We start from the raw sequence: 20264 nt of genomic DNA on the forward strand, positions 1-20264 counted from the left end.
GAAAGAAGGAACCCAGGAAGGATATGGAGTGCTTGTTACATTGAGGAGATTGGAACTAAAGTCATGACACAAAATGTGTGTAAATGAGAAACAAATGAGAAACAATTTTCTCTGTAAATTTTTACTGAAGCCACCATCAAATGTTCAGGAAACAAAAACAAAATTAAAAACCTGACATCAAAGTTTAGATTTTGAGAAAAACAAATATACTTACGGAAGCTCAGCAAGACTTTCATATCCTCCCAAGCTCTCAGCCAGAGTAAATAGCTACAGCAAAGAAAACATACATTTATGTCTTACAGTAAAATAAAAATACCAAAGTCTAAACATAAGTATTTTACTACTTTTAATTTTTTTTTAATTTTATCATTATTTGTATGTGTATGTACCATCAAATCAGATCTGACTGGTCCAGGAGGAGATTGTCCCACCTTCTCCAGCAGAGCATCTGGTGGATTCGAACGGTGCACCTCTGGGATTGCACTTTTTGCCATTAGGCCACCAGAGTTTGCCTAAATATGAGCATTTTAAATAAAATGGGCCTAACATAGTGGCTAGTGAACAGTAGTGTTTATGAATAAAATGAGGATAAAATCTATCTGTAACAATGACTTCACCATTACATATATTATGTGTAAACTGAAAGTCAAAGTGAATGCCTTATATCTTCCTGATTTGATCTTATTCTTACTATGCAACATGAGCTCTAAAAACCAAGAATTTTGTATTTGAGAGCTAGTCCTGTGATCACCTTATAAATAAAAATCTCTACAAAGGAGCTCTTGTGGTCTAGCGGTAAAAGCCATGCTGCAATCCCGAAGGCATGCAGTTCGAATCCACTAGCTGCTCCACAGGAGGAAAATGTGAACTCTCCTTCCTTGTGATATACTATCTCAGGAAAGCTATTGGAAGGTCAGCTATGAATCGGTTCCAACTTGATGGCACACAACAACAACAACAAATATCTACACAATTATAGATGTACTGTGGTTGTTGTTATGAGCAGTTGAGTCAGAACTGCCTCATCAATGACCTTCCTGTAAGTTTTCAAAGGCTGGAAATTGCACTCATTTTTCTTCTGAGGAATAACCACTGGATTTGAACAGCCTGCCTTTGGATTGATAGCAGAACTTCTTATCCACTAAGACACCAGAGATCCCTTATATATGCTTGTTGTGTTGTTGTTGTTGTTGTGTATTGCTGATGGAACCAAGCCATAGGTGACTTTGTTAGTAATTATCTCTTAAGTTAATGCATTCACTTACCCCTCTAGGTAAGTAAGAAGAAAAAAACCCAAAATATAATAGTATTTATAATGTTATGATAAACAGAATTTTATAAATGCTTTTAAAGTATCTTGGACAATTACATTAAATTAGGTATAGATTTCTACCTTTCTGATATTACAGATGAACAAACTAGAGACATTCTATTTATTACCTCCTCATGATGTGTAGATTTCTACTCATGGCAACCTGATATGTTTCACAATAGAATGTGCTCAATAGGATTTTCAATAGTGATTTTTCAGAAGCTCATTGCCAAGCTTCTCCTCCAAAGTGCCTCTGGATGAACCAAAACTGACAACCTTTCCGTTGACAACTGAGCACATTAACTGTTTGCACCAGCCAGGGTTAGATCTGTAATATTTAAGCCTGAGCTTCTACTGTAGGTAAATCTAGTTTATGGAGTCATGCAGGCTTCTCACTTGATTGCCTCCTGTTGGTACCAATTACAAAAAGTTCCCCTTCCCCAACCCCGTGCCCTGGCAAACTAGAAGATTTAGAAAGCTACTCTGTTACTAGATTTGAAAGCAGACTTTGTATTATGCATTAATCACACCTATATTTTGAAGGTTCACAAAACATATTTAGAGGATTCAATTTTAAATAAATGTGATGATCACTACATTAGACTATGTCATCTTTCTCAAACAGATTGTAGCATATGGTGAGTTAAAGAAATGAACATATTCAGACACCTGTACTGTGCCACTGCTTCATACTGTTTTGACTCATCGATCTACATGATAAAAAGGTTGGTTAATGTGACCTTGTGAACTGAGCATATAAAATTTAATATCCCATCTTTTTTTTTTAAAGGAATAGGAGAGAGAATAAATGTTGTAAGACAGTCTTAGAAGGTCTCTTAGTGGTATAAATGGTATATGTTCATTGCTAACACATAGCTCTACTGGCTTAGTGGTAAGAAATAGAGCTGCCAACTTAAAGGGGCATGGTTCGAATCCTCCAGCTGCTCAATGGGAGAAAAATGGATCTCTTTCCACGCAATTTACTGCCTCTGAAAACCCACTGGTGGGTCAGCTACGGGTTGGTTCCAACTCAAGGGTACACAACAGCAGTAGTGGTATGAAAGAAAGCCCTGACAAGCTACCTCCATAAAGATTACAGAACAGAAAGTAAATATCATATAACACATGGGGTTACCATGCGTCTGAATTTACTCAATGGGAACAAGTGTGATTTGGTTTAAAGGTAAGCTTCCCCTTCAACTTAAAAAGCTCTAATGAAACTTTACCTTTAAGTTCTTGAGAAAAGTCTCAGCATGCTGAAGAGTGCCCTTAATATAGAAAGTGATCATCCCTGGGCAACCTGTGCACTGACGCTTTGCCAGCTCATGCTGCGGATGAGACGGGAGCCCTATAATCAAGGAATAAGAAGTATTATGTTAGCATCAAACATGTAATTTCAAGGGGGGAAAATCCCACTGTCCACTTTGTTGTTGTTGTAAGGTGCTGCCGAGTCGAGTTTAACTCATAGTGACCCTATGAACAATGTGAATTCTGGCCTATCCGTCAATCTCATGATGTCTACCATACTCAAGCCCATTTAGTAAACTGCAAATGAACTTCATAAAGAGCTTTGTGTTATGCACCTACTCCTTACTTATCAACTATCTCATTACCTGACATTTTATATTCAAGACAAAAGTAAAATAATCTAGTCCCTAACTGTTCAGAGTGTTAAGGATGTGACAGTAATGAGCACAACCATAGAGGTGAGGCAAACCTAACACTGGTTGCAATGGTTAAACTTGTGTATCAACCTGCCTGGGCCTCAATCCCTAGAGGTTTGGCATTTGTATAATTATGTAATTTGGCTTTTACATAATGATATAATTATATTTCACTGTCGCATAATGCCAATTTTCTGATTACTACCTGATCTTTGAAACCTAATCATGTCAATAAATGCTGTATTCACGCCCATTTGTTCTGGCCCCTGGCTTCAGATTAATTTTGACTGACCTTTCTGCCCTCACTGTGTTGTAGCCCCAAGTTCTCTCTCATCTCATCTGAACATGCACATTCTTCTTCAACCTGGAACAGTCTGCCTTCTGACCTATGCACCTTGCAGATTCATGGTTTATTATTATATCTTTCTATAATATCTAAAACACAGGACAAGCTCCACAGGAAAGAAATCTTTGGTATTTTGGCTAATAACTACCTCAGTCCATAATACATGTCTATCTCATTGTTGACAGGTAATAAAATATGTATTGAATAGATGTGATATGCCTTGTCCATGCCCTACAAATGTTGTCCATTCTTCAGTATCAAGCTCAAATTCTTATTCCTCTCGCCATTCAAAATACACCTTTCAACTACTCTTTACACGTTGTTGTATTAGGCGCTGCTTAGTAGACTCTTAGAAAGCCTATGAACAACAGATCTGAACTTTGCCCTATCCTGAGTCATCCCCAAGATCTCAGATACGCTTGAGCCCATTGTTACAATCCATTTTGCTGAGTGTCTTCCTCTATTTCTCTGACCATCCATCATTCCAACAAGATAATTTAATCTCCTATATGTTTCTGCTTGGCTTATTTGGCTCCTTGGGGACAAGGACCAGTCTAAATGTTCTTATATACCCAAGACCACGTATTTATATATATATTCCTAAAGAAACTACATTATTTACCTAGATATTTAGACTAGCATAGTTTAAAGGGTTGGGGAAATAAATTCATAGGGTTATATTTAAACATTGCTAATTTCACATACACCTTTCAAAATCTTGAAAACATGAAGGAATTCAAAAAGAAAGTGTGAGAGCTTCAGAAGAACTTTAATGAGGACAAACTGTCTGTCTTGGGTAGAATCTCAATCAGATAAAAAGGAGAGATTATGCAAAATGTTAGATTGGCAAGATCATTATAAGCCAATCAACTGGAAAGTACATTCCATGTTGCAATCTTAGAAAAGCTGTGTATAAACTATCGGCTAGTTTTCTAACATTTAAGCATCCACTAGACTACAGGCAGCATAAGGTCCGAGACAATGTTATTTTCTTTAACACCTTAGTGTTGACACAAAGCAGTGTATAATAATAAAGAAACAACTTGAAAGTATATGAGAAGCACTCAACTTATAAATAAATGCTACATAAATAATTTGCTTAGAATAATCTTTAAACTCCCAGTTCAAGATATATCTGCTTAGATATCAGATTAACATACCAGGAAAAATAACTTTTTCTACTCGAGGATTAGTTTCGAGAAACCGAGCCACTGCCATTCCATTTTCGAAATGCTTTTCCATTCGGATTTGCAGAGTCTTTAGACCTCGATTGCAGAGGTAACAGTCAAGAGGAGAAGGTACTGCTCCAAGAGCTACAAGTGAACACATGTTGTATTAGTTGTATGGAAGGAGGCAATTCAGAAAAATATGGCTCTTGTTTTCATTGTTATAACTTTGACAAAGAAGCTACAAAGGCCGATATTTGAGTTTGAGAAGGAATAATTTATCAAATCAAAAGGCTAAGAATGAAGCATAAAATGTATCAGAAATATCCTTTAAAATAGGAGGGGGAAGGTATATATTATCAAATACAAATACTCAGAAGAAATTAAATAGAAACACTGGCATTTTGCTTTCAAAACAGCAGGCACTGAAAACTATCGAGTACACATAGTTCTATTATGATACATATTGGGGTTTTTTGGTTGGATAGTTGGTTTTAATATACAAAGATATGAACATAAAGAGTTCTTTAGAGTAAATGTTGTTATGTGCCCTGGAGTTGCATGCCCCTGTTTTTTAAGAGGCAATTAATCACATGGGAGATTTCTTGTCCTTCTCTACAGAGAAGCTGGTGGATTTGAAACTGTGTGCCTTTGGGACTGTGGCACAGCTTCTTACCACTAGGCCACCAGTCTATGATTTTCATTAAATTACACAGGGCACACACTTTAACCCCACAATTATTTTATAAGTATTAGAACACAAGGAGACAAACAGCAGTTCAGTGTCCATCCTACTAAATGCTATACTCAGCCTTCTAGTTAATCTTTACCTAAAGCAATCTCTCATTTCACATATCTCCAAGGTGTTGGCATCATTTCTTTTTATAGAGAAAATGTCATTTTAAAAAGCAATAGATTTTGATTTCTTTTTGTAGTACTTTTTGTTACATCAATATCTATTTTCTAGAAGAATATTTTCATCCCCCAATTATGTTTATATCTTCCTTGTCAGCTATAAATTTCTTTAAATAGAACCCTTAGCCAAAGAAAACACAACTGTTAGCCTTAAGAAAACTCAAATAATATAAACAGGAAATGGTTTAGCCATCGGCTGAATTAAATAATTTCTCTTAAATACTATTTAAAACTATCACTCCAATAATAAAATATACTATTAATTAAAATAGTACACAGTACATGGAAGGCACAGTACAAGAAAACTATTATTTTTAAAATGTTGTTAAAACATTCATTAAGTCTGAAACCTAAAGAGTTACTTGAGTTTTGCCAAATATGATCAAAACTAACATGGATTTGAAAACTACTCTTTTCCTTATGCCATAATATCTTCTTTAAAAGTGTGCTTTAACTATATTTTTATAATTCAAAATTTTCAACTTTCTCTAAAAATTAGAGCTACTTCCCTCTATTTCTTATATATTCACAAAATACTGTAATGCCATCACTTTATAACACCTAGTTATTGTTAGATGCCATTGTTGTTATTGTTATGTGCCGAGTTGCTTGCGACTCATAGCAACCCTATATACAAGAGCCCTAAACCTTACTCTGTCCTGTGCCAACCTCACTGTTTCCAACACACCTACTCCCACTAACCCAATCATGGAATCAATCCATCTCATTGAGGGTCTTCCTCTCCTGCGCTATCCCTCCACTCTCCCAATCATGGTGTCCATCTCCAAGGACTGGTTTCTCCTTGCAACTTGCCCAAAGTATGTCAGACGAAGCTTCAGAATCCTTGACTCCAAGGAGCATCCCGGCTTCACCCTCTTCAGGACAAACCTGTTTGTTCTCCTAGCAGTCCATGGTATATTCAACGCTCTTCTCCAGCACCACAGCTCAAAGGTATCAATTCTCTTTCTGTCATCCCTAGTCACTGTCCAGCTCTCTGATGCATAGCATGCAAATGCAAAGACTATAACCCAAATCAGGCACACCTTAGTCTCCAGCCTGATGTTGTTGCTCTTCAGTACTCTGAAGAGGTTCCTGACAGCTGACTTTCCCAGTGCAATTCATCTCTTGATTTCCTGGCTACTGGTACCAAGAGTGTTGACTGTGGAGCCAAGCAAACTAAAACTGTTAATTATCTCAATCTCTTCATCATCCATACTGATAATTGGCCCAGTGGTGAGAATCTTTGTTTTCTTGATGTTGACCTTCAATCTGTATTGAAAACTGCAGTTCACAATAGCAAGGAGTTGGAAACAACCTAAGTGCCCATCAACAAATGAATGGCTAGAGAAGCTGTGGTATATTCGCACAATGGAATACTATGCTGCATTAAAAAACAAGGAACTCATGGAATATTATTCAAAATGGTTGACTCTGGAGAACATTATGCTGAGTGAAATATCCCAGTCACAAAAGGACAAATATTACATGATGCCACTGTTGTAGAATGGGACTGTCCTTGGGGTTGGGCAGAGACTGAGTAAGATGGGTTCAATAATGTATACTACACTGAAACAGAGGAGGGAGAAAACTGTTTAAAAGAGATATATAACTAGGTATTTCTGTCATCACAGGAGACTAGAGCGAGGGCTACATGGTGGAGGGGACCTGGGGGAGGGTTTGTAAAACAATGAAAGAATCTTTTCTTTTACTTTTCCATAATTTTTGGACTCATGTACTTATAACTTGTTAGTCAAACTTGTGTCTTCTAGGTTGCAACACCCCCATGATGCATCTTCAAGGATATGAACATGTACGGCCAAGCACAATCAATAATTGAGTGCATCTAAATTCCAAAATAAATCTCCATAATAGTCTATGTGTTTCCTACTGCCAGAGGGGCCCTTTGGAGTAGTGAGAGAAGATCTTCACCCTGAAACCCACAGCGTCCCTTTTCAGCAGGAAGTAGCTAAGAGAATACGCCATCCCCTTTTCCTTATGACTCAGGGTGAAGTCTCTCTCAGGGAGGAGTGATAGGGAATGGCAAAGGACACACTGACAAAGAAGATTAATCAGAACTGGCTTTGACAAGCACTGTGGCATTTGGACAAGAACAAACTGGGAGGAGGGTAGAGAGAATAGTGCAACAAGGAATGAATGGAAACCCAAAATCTCTGTAAATGTTTATGAAAATTAATAAAATATAGAAAAAAAAATTAAAAAAAGAAATGAGGCCCTCTAGTGCCCATGTTGTGATCCTTAAATACCATTTCCCAGTGAAAGAAGCTAGGGCTTATTGTGAAAATGTGAGATTCCAAATCTGGAGCAGGAATGAACCTGATCAGTTATACTTTGACAGTAAATTTACTAAAATTCATTGGTCTCTACATAAATAAAGGGAGAATGCCAAAAAAAATGAATAAATGAAAGTAAAATGACAAAAAAAAAAAAAAAGAAAGAAAACTGCAGTCCTTGACCCTCTGCAGCAAGCGCTTCAGGTCCTCTTCCCTTTCGGCACATAGGGTTGTGTCATCTGCATAATGCAGATTATTGATGAATCTTCCACCAATCCTGATGCCACATTCCTTCTCGTACAGCCTAGCATCTCGATGATCTGTTCTACATACAGATTGAAAAGGTATGGAGAAGAATACATCCCTGGCAGACCTCCTTCCCAATTTTGAACCATGCAGTGTCTCCTAGCTCTTGGTCCAAGCATAGGTTTTGCATAAGCACAATCAAATGTTCTGGGATTCGCATTCTTCTCAGAGTCAACCACAGCTTGTTGTGATCCACACAGTCAAAAGCCTTTGCATAGTCAATGAAGCATAGATAGACATTCCTTTGGTATTCTCTGCTTTCTGCCAACATCCATCTAACATTACCTATAATATCCCTAGTACCACAACCTCTTCTAAACTCAGCCTGCACATCTGGCAGTTCTCTGTTGACGTGTTGCTCCAGTCATTTTTGGATAATTTTCAGCAGAATCTTGTTTGCATATGATATTAATATTGTTCAATAATTTCCACACTCTTGTCGGGTCACCTTTGTTTGGAATGGAAATAAATATCAATCTCTTCCAGTCAGTTGGCCAAATGGCTGTCCTCCAGATTTCTTGGCACACCTTAGTGAGCGCCTCCAGGGCAGCCTCTGCTTGTTGAAATATGTCAACTGGTATGCTATCAACTCCTGGAGCCTTGTTTTTTGCCAGTTCTTTCAGAGCAACTTGAACTTCCTCCTTCATCACCACAGGCTCTTGCTCATACAATATTTCATTAAATTTTTCTGTCAGCCAATTCCTTCTGGTACTCTGTATATTCCTTCCATATTCTTTTAATGTTTCTTGGATCATTTAACATCCTATCCAAAGCATCCTTAAGTATCCCCACTCATGGCTTGGATTTGTTTTTCAGTTCCTTCAGCTTAAGAAATGCTGAGTTAGTTTGGCCCATTTGATTTTAGTCAACAAAAACTCATACCAATCCTAAGAAAACAAATCTGAATTTTGCCCATCTGTGGCAGCCTTACGACTTCCACCATGTTCAAACACCGTGTTATAGTCACTGTGCCAATCCATTTTACCAGTCGTCCTCTCTTCCACTGAACCTCCACCTTTCCCAGCATGAGGTTATCACCAACAATTAGCCCATCTGATAACATGTCCAGAATAAGTGAGCTAAGTTTCACCATGCTTGTATCTAAGGAGCAATAGAAATGTAAATATCAAAAATGCCTGTGAGACTAGAGGACTCTCAATTTTTTTTTTTTAATACTTACAGTTTTGCAAGAAACGAAGCCTATTGTGAAGATTTTCTGAATTAAGAGACACTAAACCCATCACAACATCACTGTGCCCTGAAACAAACAAAAAGGGTTAAAATGATGTTTATATTTCACTTTCAAATATTTTTTAAAGTGACTTTTACTTTTAAAAACTCTCAAAGAAAAAGTCAAAGCCGTTGCCATTGCATCATGCATAGCTGACCCTCCAGTGGATTTTCAGAGGTGTTAGTATACACAAGAGACTGCCCATCTTTCTCCTACAAAATGAATCATCAGAGGCTCAGCCTTCTTATTTGCAGTGCAGTTCCCTACAGACTACATCACCAGGACACCCCCCCTCAAAGAAAAAGTTCTATAAAAGTAAGGTTAAGAAAATTCGATCCACTTAATAGTAGCAAAAGTTATACTTAAACAATAATTTTTTTTTAAAATGAAAAGTAAATGTTTCTTTTTAAAATGTCATCCAGTTAAAAATATAATCTTAAAAAATACATATAATCATATAAAAATAGTTTTCTGCTGTAAGCGTATGCCATGTTTAATCACAGCAGTTTTTTTTTTCTTTCTACATAAAGCAAAGAAAATCTGATTAAGAATATAAGAAAAGGAGCTAAAATGTCAAGCTCTATGCTACCTTCCCTTTCCCATATAAAGGAACACCCAAAGTATAGGCAGACTGTGCTTATCTTACCATTCATATATTTTGTTGCTGAATACATACAAATATCAGCTCCCAGAGACAAAGGCCGCTGAAAGGAATAAATGTTTGGTTTATTTTATTATTTTAAACAACAATCCTTTATAAATATGCTATAGTACTTATCTATTTGCTGTTTCCAATTCTATTCTCAACTCTAGTTTGTACTAACTTTTCAAAAATAAATATGCCTTAAGATTTTCCAGGACCTCTGATAATATCGTCCCCTTTTCTTCCTCCCACAAAATAAAAATATAGAGTACCGGATTCAATATTCAAACTAAAGACACAATTATGGAGAAACAGGAGAAATATTGAGGTCAACAAGTCTCCTGAATCTGTTTATTTCAAATTCAACTCATTGTCATCATGTTGGAGCTGACTCATAGCTGACCCTCCAACAGGTTTTCAGAGGCTATAAATCACACAAGAGATTGCCTGTTTTTCCCCAAGGAACCCACTGTTGGATCTGAACCACTAGAGAGATGTCACATTGGGTTAGCAGTACAACTTCCTACAGACTATGCTACCAGTGTTCCGGTTTATTTACAGACTTTACATTTATTATATACATAAAACAACTATGAGATATCATCTCACCCCTGTCAGAATAGCAAAATTTAACAGAACAACAAGCAATAAATGTTGGCGAGGTTGTGGAGAAACTGGAACCCTTATTCACTGTTGGTGGGAGTGTAAAATGGTACAACCACTGTGGAAGGCCATATGGCGCTTTCTCAAAAAGTTACAAATAGAGATACTATTTGACTCAGCAATTCCACTACTGGGAATATACCCCAAAGAGACCATAACTGACACCCAAGCAGATATATGCACATCTTTGTTTATCGTGGCTTTGTTCACAATAACCAGGAGTTGGAAACAACCTAAGTGCCCATCAACAAAAGAATGGATAGAGAAGCTGTGGTATATTCACACAATGGAATACTATGCTGTGTTGAATAACAAGGAACTCATGCAATATTATTCAAAATGGGTGACTCTGGAGGACATTACGCTGAGTGAAATATCTCAGTCACAAAAGGACAAATACTGCATGGTGCCACTGTTGTAAAACAGGACTGGCCTTGGGGTTGGGGAGAGACTGAGAAAGATGGGTTCAATAATGCATACTGCATTGAAACAGATGAGGGAGAAAACTGTTTAAAAGGGATGTGTGATTAGGTATTTTTGTCATGACAGGAGTCTAGAGCAAAGGCTACATGGTGGAGTAGACCTGGGCGGAAGGCTTGTAAAACAATGAAAGAATTTGTCTTTTACTTTTCCAAGATGGTAGTGGACTAGGGGGGAAGGTGGAAGGGGAGAAAAGTGCAACAGTGAATGAATGGAAATCCAAAGTCTCTGTAAATTTTTACTGAAATTAATAATAAATTTTTTTAAAAGGGGGAAGAGCTAGACAATGAATAAGGATAATAGAAGAAAAAAGATAATGCTTTTCGGCTGTCATGCTAGAGAAGAGTTTTGGGGAAAAATTATATATAGCAGACACATTGCCATTTTTTACTAATTGAACATATAATTCACATAAACACTCAGCAATTCTTACATAAATAAGCTTGAGACTAATCTGTTGTGGTTTTCAATCATTTCAACCTAACACTACATGCTGTGAGTATTCACACTTGGTTTGCCAAGATTTTTAATGAGTATTATATTAGATTTACCAAGAAGAAAGCCATTTGGGTTTTCTTCCATCTAGTTTTTCTGTGTCTTAAAATGTTTTTCTTTATATCAATTAATCAAGTTATTCACCAAACAATGATAATAAAATTTTTTTGCATTCTCTTTAAAATAAAATTACGTGTGTTTATGTATGTGCCTGTGTGAGTGAGTCTGGAAGGTCTTGGGAACACACACACACACACACACACACACACACACACACACACTAAAAGCATTTTTGGAAATCTTTGGAAGGTATTTGTGTTTGAGTGTGAGAGCTACATATTCTTTCCATCTAGGATATTTAAAATACAGTATTGCCTAAAGCACTCTCTACACATGTATTTATCTCTGGGGTCAAACTTTTTAAAATCTCTTCTAACTCTAATGTCTATTTAAAGTCTTTTCTAATGCTGTGGTCAAAGAGAAGTGGGTATGGAGTCATGCTAAATATATAACCCCATGGAGAAACATGTACCAATAAAATCAGTACTTCATTACTCTCATTTTATAGTGAGAAAAGACTAAAGAACATGAAAAGATCATTTAGACAGAAAAGTTGGTGCAGTCTGAATTCACATCTACACAGCTTGACTCAGAAACTCTCCTCTGCACTGGCGTGAGACTTACAGAAGTCCAGAAGACAAAGACAGCGAAGAAAGAGAACATATCCACTTCTCATGAGGTGACAAAGTAAGGACCTTTTCCGGAGCATATTTGCTTTGTGAAATCCATATATGTAGCAGACAATGGATACCAAGAAAAAGTGTGGTTCTGATTAATTATGCTGGAAAGAATCCAAACCAAGATCAAGTCAATTTAATATCAAACAGAAGGAATGTGATGTGGGCTTCAGACAGGCAGAAAAATGAAAACTATTTCAAAAATGATGCCAGGAGAAAGAGGGCCAGGCCTGATGAGTAACCTGGGCAGGTCCAGGAGAGAAGGAAAAAAAAAAAAATTCATGTACTCTCTTTGAGAATACACAGGACTCACTGTGACTCAGCTAAAAACATCCTTTGACATATAAACTGGTCTGATGGAGGCAGAATCTGACCTATGGAGATGGAATAAAGACTCTTAACAATGAAAGTCACCTGCTCGAAATGCAGGATGCCAGGGGATTTTCACTTGGAAACAGATTATTTTACCTGGCATAGGTAGCATTTAAAGATTAGCAAACTACAGGTAAATGGGTCCTAAAAGTTCTGAATTTAAAATGTTTAGGAACTTTAATTCAGGAAAGGAAAATAAAACATGTTAGTGCCTTCAGAAAAAATAAAGAACAGGATGACCCAAACTACCAGGAAATCTATCAGTCATGGAAGGCAGCAGCTTGAGTCAATTTCAAGCCCCACCACCGCTGCGGCCATGTCAACAACTGAGCTTATAAACAACTGCATAAATGAAGAACTGGAGATGAACGAGGGCCTTCAGGAAGCCTGAGGAATAAATATGAACTACAGGAAGTGTAGAAGAATGATCCCAGTACAAGCAGGAAGAAGAACAGAAGGAAAGGAAACAGAGTTAGGTTATTCTGGAGAGAGGGAGTAAGAACATCCAGGAAAAGTCAGACAAAGGGTTATCTTTAGAAAGATACCAAAATAGCCTATTAAAAGGAAAAAAAGAAAAGTAGGAGGGAAGAAGAATTAAGCAAAAGCACAAGGGATATGTGGGCGGATTAGGACAATGTACGAAGATGGGTACGTAGGAAGAGATACATTGAGTGGAGTCTGTGAGAGCTGGCAAACAGGACCGCCTTGTTTTTCGGGATCTTTGTTCCATCTTTGATAGAGTACACTCTAACCACCTTCCTTTACTTTTTTTTTCTAACCACCTTTCTACTGCTTATTTTTGTAGAATATGTTTGAGTTTTCCTTATCTGACAGGTTTCTGCCTTACACAGGTTTCACTGTACAGACAACTGCAACATAAAACAGTAAAAGAATTCTTACTACAAAGTAAAGATGCAAAGTTTTGTGTGTAGCCTCCCAAGTACTGAGGGAAAAGAAATTAGAAAAAGAGAAATGTAAAAATAATGTGTAACATACACTGAGATGTCACTGAGGTAACTTTTCTTTTTCTTTTATTTGTAGAAAGCTTAGCCAGGGTTTTGTGCATTTAAAAAAAAAAACCAAACAACAAAAAACACCCAAAACCAAAAAAAAAAAAAAAATGTGTGTGCACGTGTGTATATGCGTAAGTACATGAGATGTGATTGAAAACAATGTGACAGATTTTAACCAATACATTAGGATACAAATTGCTGCTACTGAAAGGCATTGGCAGATGAAAATACATGAAAAGATCATGTCTTGAGAGACCACATGTTCTAAGAGAACCTAAAAGTTTAATTGAAAGAAAACTTTAAAAACATAAAGTACCATATGAAATATTACCATATGACTAAAGAAAAGATGCCAACTTAACTCTGTGTCTCACCCATAGCTAAGATTGCATTTCATGAGTTTGATAATGCTTTTAAAATAAATTAGTCCTTCCTTTCCTAATTACAGCTATCTGCAAAGTCATCTAAGCATGTAAATTTTTTTTAAAATTTTCACTTACTTGGAAATATGCCGACATAAAAGTGTTATCCACGACCAAAATAATATCTCTATGTTTATGGACAATATGTGCACAGGCTTCGATGTCAATTATCTTCAATGTGGGATTCGTGGGGGTTTCAAGCCAAACAAGCTGAAAACAATTCAGTCTATGAGAGTCTGTACAAACATGCTTTACATATATACGTCTTATATATTCTAACAATCTGGGAACTACACTAAAAACAAAATGTTTGGAATACGAAAATGTACGTTTCAGTTTGAATCCCAGCCTTTCCCGCACACCTCTAGAACCCCACAATACATAATTTATCACCTCTGTTCAGCAAATTCTTCATCTGAAAATGGCATTAATAATAATTACTATATAGATTATCATAAAGATCAAGAGGGAATGTACATATATGGAAAATATCATAGATTAGATATAAGGTTCCATTCTAGAGTCTTCATTGAACAGATCCCTATGATGGCTAAAATATTCTTGATAGTAATTTAAATGATCTTGATGGACTGTGCTTGTGTCATACCATACATTCTACTCCAACTCTTAGCAACATCACATTCATGACAGAGCAGAAATACTCTGTAAGGCTTACTTGGCTTTAAATCTTTATAGAAGCAGATTACTAGCTCTTATCTTTCAAAGAACTGCTGGTGGTCATCAAAAGGATGACCTCTGGACTAGCAGCAAAGCATCTAACCCCTGGACCACAGGGCTCCTTTCTAAGGACTGAAACCTAAAACCAAAACCACTACCATCTAGTTGATTCCAATTCACTTGAATTTCATAGGATAACGTTGAACTGCCCATAGGGTTTCCAAGGCTTTGTTTACAGAAGCAGATTGCCTGAACTTCCAAACTTTCGGCCAGCACACTAATTTTTTTGACCAATGTGTTACCAGGACTCTTTATGATGATGCTATATAATTATATACCAGGGACTTGAGGAAGAGCAAAAGTTCTAGAGCAAAGGAGAAAAGGGGCACAAACAACAGAAAAACTAGCTTTCTCAGTTAAAAAATGTGACTGTACCATAATCAGTTGCATATCCCTAAAACCTAGCACATTTCAGGTAGATAGCAGAGTTCAACAATTATTGAAAAGAATGAAGAAAATACTGCTATATGAGATAGCACTGCATTGAGTTACATTATCTACAACTTTCTTTTTAAAAGAGCTAATTTTTTTATCAGCTATATAAATGAGGAAGAGATCTACTTTAATAATGTTTAATAATCTCTCGAGTTTTACTGCAGAAAAGTAAGGTGGTTAAAATAATGTATAGCTTATGAGAATACTGACTTATTTAAAGAATCTGTAAAAATTATTCCTGGGTGAAGATGTATTCATCTCACATATAGTAAATTAAAAAATAATTTTTTAAAGGATAGTTCCAACACAGACTTTTTAAAATTCTATTTCAAATGAGAAGCCAGATCTAATCCAGGGGTATTAACTCAAGTCAATAAAGAGCTTCTATTGGAAGGGCTTAATATTTGCTTTCCTTCCTTAGACTCAGATCAAGAATTTTAATAACTGCCTTCTCCCTCCAGTAAAATAAATAAGCTATTTTTAAAGCAAACCAAAATCACCTGAAAGCATATCCCCGTGGTAACATCCAAAGTAATTATTTGTATTTAAAAAGATTCTTCAGCATCCACTGCAACAAAATCTTTCAAACCTTTTAATCATTAGCAAAAAGTTGGGAAAGGCTGCCTTATAAAAGGCACTGGTCCTTCAGCACACATTCAGAATTTAAATGAGGTTTCAAGAAAGAATATCACATATGCCATTCACTGAGACACAAAACACCTTCCGGCAGCACACAAGCTTCCCAGGATAGAAGCTAGAGATTGCTTGTGCCCTATTCCCATTTCTAATATACTTAGCTGAAGTATTCCTGTAGACCCTTAAAACACCACTGCGTGTAGGGATGGGAGCTTGCAAGCTTCCTTTTCTATAATCCCTGGAATGACTTCTAGTTACCAACACTAGTTCAGTAAAGCAGCTAAAGAGTTACACCCTCTCTGCTAACAAATGTTTTAACAATTATCAAGTCTCAGGTAGCATTTTAGATACATTATCTCATTAGATTTTCACCTTTCCATAAAACTGGTAGTATAATTCAATCTTCAAATGAAGAAAATGACTTAAATCAATTCCCCCAAGACAAAATATCAAGTATAACAGTTAGTATCCAGAATTCAGCTACTTAACAATTAGATCTGGGAGATACCAAATCTATCTTAATCTGGTTGACTGATTCCAAGGTCTTTAAATAAAATGTTTGTTTCAATTTAAATTGCCCTGTAGTAAAAAGGAAGGCTGGAAACTAAGCATTATAGAGCAAATAGAGAAACCAAAATAGTACCTTAGTTTCTGGTGTAATTGCTGCCTCTAGCAGTTTGGGTTTGGAACAATCAACAAAAGAAATCTTCAATCCAAATTCTGATGCCACCTGCCTGAAGTACCTGTTGGTACCTGAAGCAGAAAAGAATCAAGCTAAAATGGAAAACACTGTACTAAAAAAATTTTGTTCTCAATAGGTACAAAATTGTAAAAATTCAAGAAATAAATATATCAAGTAAATGCAATTTTAGTTTGGATAAAATAGTTTTGCTATCTTGCATTGTAAAGAATATAATTCTTGGATTTTAGAGCAAAGGTTCAAGAGTCAAATAAAACTCACCTGGTATCCACTCCAAAAGAAAATATTTTTAAAATATATATTTCAACATTAAGGAATGTGTTCTCTGAAAAATTAGTATCATTGTTAACAATTCCTTCCTACCCAAATCTAAAATAAATTAAACAATGTCTATAAAATGTTTAAAATAAATTTCTATTCTGAATGTACCTTGGTAAAATAATTTGTTAGATATCATTTGGTAGTTTCTTAACTTTTTGTTGTGTGACTCTGATTTAATATATAAAATGAGACCATGCAAATCAAACCACTAGAATTTTAAATGAAAAGACAAATAATTCACTTTAGAAACATTTTTTTATAAATTGTGTCTGCTTTTCATTTTGATATATGCAAACTTTTAAGGTGTTCAGCCAAAAAACTTAATAATCAAAGATATACTGGATTTTTTTTATATTATGAAGATCAATCCTGGTTAATAGGAGATTTTATAAAAAGTATAAAGAATTGTTTAAAAGACTCAGCATTTTTCAGGAATTTAAATCTATATTTGCCTTTAGGTTCTCATAAGGCTCTACATTCACTGTAAGTAAAGGTCAGGATTTCTATTATTTCAAGTCAATAAACTAGTAAAACTTAGGTTAAAATACAAAGCATGTATACATATCTGATACAGAACATAGAATTAATAAAAGAGATTAATACTTCAATGAATTTTCAAATTTAACATTTTGTTCAGATAGGAGATATATAAAATAATAACATTCTTTCAGATGGTTTTATTACTTTGGAGAATTTAGCACATATGTGTATATTTATAATACTCTTTGTTGTTTTGAACATGAAAATTAATCCTGCTTAAAGGTATGGGTAAGTCTATTTGCTGGTCTACTCACTATTCTAAACAGATTTGAGTGCTTTAGAAGAGAAGCTCTATAATTTGAAATCATGATGGGTTTCAAGGAGTCAATCTATGAAATATTAAATGTGGTGTGTATAGTCCTAAACACATTTGTCAAAAGAAGGTAGCAATGGCTCTCAAAAGATTCCAAAGTTTTCCCAAAAAAAGCAAAGAAAGAAAAGTTGGTAGGATTAATTGCTTTAAGAACGGCCTATATTACAACTCATCTTCATTGCAAGATTTAAAAGGCTTAAACTATATTGTTATGGTGGTTCTTTGGTATTGTAAAGTTGCATATGACCCTTAGTGAGCCTATGAACAACAAATCTAAATCCTATCTTGTACTGTGCTGTCTTCCTCATCATCCCTGACACACTTGAGCCCATTCCCACAGTCACTGTATCAATCCCTATCATGAAGGTGACCTTCTTTTTCACTGACTCGCCACTCTTTTAAGCATGACGCCCTTATCCAAAGAATAGTCACTTTCAATAACATGCCCAAAGTATGAGAAAAAGCTTCTCTATCCCTGCCTCTAAGGAGCACTCTGGTTGCACTTTCTCTAAAACCTGCTCTTTATCTGTTCTTTTGGAGATCCATAGAATATTCAGGACTCTTCTCCAACACCACATTTCTTTTTAAAACTGTCCCCTATAACACAAAATATGTCTTAAAGTTCCTCAAGTTCTATGACTCATTCCAGAAGCTCTGTAAATTAAGCAATCTCTTTTCATAAAAGCATAATCCTAAGTATTTCTATTCCTTCTTTGCTAAGTCTGAGCTAGTATTAAAGTTCTCATCACAATTTTAAAACTAATAAACAACAGATACTATAAATATTATCAATATAATTCAGGACTCTATTTTTCTTAAATATAAATTGGGGTGGGGTGTATCAGTTGACATGATATGAACAAGAAGAATCACCTACCTCCATATACATCATCCATACAAATAATTTCGTCTCCTGCTTTTAAAAGATGAGTGATAGTCACAGTTGCTGCTAAACCTGAAGCAAAGGCCAAACCTAAAACAACAAAAAAAAAAATAAGTTAGAGTAATCAAAAAAGCCAGATTAAGGCTTAATGGTAGAGTCTCAGCTTCCAAACAAAAGAACAGAGTTCAATTCCCAGCTGATGGCTCTCATGTACAGTAGTCCCATCAGCCAGGGGAGGCATGGGTGTTACTATGATGCTGAAAAAGCTCCAGGTGAGCTTCCAGACTAAATGGGATAAGAGGAAAAGCCTAGTGATCTATTTCTGAGCTCAACTAATCAAGCCCACATTAGTCTACGCCAGCATCTATTAAAAAGCATTTTTCTCTCTCCCTTTCTGTTGATAGGAAAACCACCAATTGTGAGTCTTCAGATGTCATGTGACTGGTATCACTACAGAATCTTCCTTTCTATTTAAAAAATTAATGTCTTCTAAGTAACAAATGTACCATAGACAGATGCTTCTGTGTTGCATAAATTTTATCTTGGTTATAACATTTCTCTGAAACACTCTGAGGAAATAGCTCGTTGTTGTTGTTGTTGTTGTTATGTGCCATCAAGTCAAAACTAACTGCTGATCTCCCAGCAGATTTTTCAGACATTTTCAACCTCATGGGAAGAGACTGTCCATCTTTCTCCTTTGGAGTAGCGGGTAGATTCAACTGATCTGCTTCTGGGTTGGCAGAACAACTCCTCACCCACTAAGTCCCAGGAGCCAATTCTTAACAAGAATTGTATCCTAAAAGGCCTAGTATCAATTACATTGGAATAAAAATATAAAACTCTAAAGACATTTCAATCTTACAGAATGGAGCCAAGATACATTTCACTGATTAATTACATGAATATGCAACTCTGGAAATACCTTAACAAAACCCGAAATCACAACTGTGATGTGGCTGATAAGTTTATTTGATGATTATGGACACATAGACTCTCATTTTCTATTCACTACTCTGACTTATTTAACATAATGACCATAAAAATGTCATGTGAGGCTCTCTCTGCTCCTTTTCAATCCAGATTGCACTCTCTTCTCGTGCAGCCTCAACCGCATCACTGAGACATGATGGTGAAGGTCGAAGTAAAGGGATTTGGCTGCATTGAGCGTCTGGTCACCAGGGCTGCTTTTAACTCTGGCAAAGTGGATGTTGTCACCATCAATGTCCCTTCATTGACCTCAACTACATGGTCTATATGTTCCAATATGATTCCACCCATGGCAAGTTCAACGGCACTGTCAAGGCTGAGATTGGGAAGCTAGTAATTAATGGGAAAGCCATCACTATCTTCCAGGAATGAGATCCCACCAACATCAAGTGGGCTGATGCTGGTGCTGAAAATATTATGGAGTCCACTGGGGTCTTCACAACCTTGAAGAAGGCTGGGACTCACTTGAAGGGTGGTGCCAAACAGGTAATCATCTCTTCTCCTTCTGCCGATGTCCACATGTTTATGATGGGCATGAACCATGAAAAGTATGACAACTCTCTCAAAATTGTCAGCAATGCCTCCTGAACCACACTGCTTGGCTCCCCTGGCCAAGGTCATCCATGACAACTTCGGCATTGTAGTCCATGCCATC

General features: G+C 36.3%; 1 protein-coding gene across 1 annotated transcript in view; it reads right to left on the reverse strand.

Moving 5' to 3' along the window:
* The window catches only part of LOC102852034 (cystathionine gamma-lyase-like), a 39429-nt gene that overhangs the window by 10001 nt on the left and 9164 nt on the right, over nt 1-20264 (reverse strand). The window contains exons 3-10 of the mRNA XM_006896784.1: nt 18617-18712; nt 16509-16618; nt 14135-14266; nt 9878-9935; nt 9181-9258; nt 4483-4635; nt 2539-2660; nt 215-267 (exon numbers count right to left, since the gene is read on the reverse strand). Of these exons, the coding sequence (XP_006896846.1) occupies nt 215-267; nt 2539-2660; nt 4483-4635; nt 9181-9258; nt 9878-9935; nt 14135-14266; nt 16509-16618; nt 18617-18712 (802 nt within the window). The remainder of the gene's footprint in view (nt 1-214; nt 268-2538; nt 2661-4482; nt 4636-9180; nt 9259-9877; nt 9936-14134; nt 14267-16508; nt 16619-18616; nt 18713-20264) is intronic.

Source organism: Elephantulus edwardii, unplaced genomic scaffold (genome assembly GCF_000299155.1).
Source record: "Elephantulus edwardii isolate Elephantulus edwardi_28Jun2011 unplaced genomic scaffold, EleEdw1.0 scaffold00190, whole genome shotgun sequence".
NCBI lineage: Eukaryota > Metazoa > Chordata > Mammalia > Macroscelidea > Macroscelididae > Elephantulus > Elephantulus edwardii.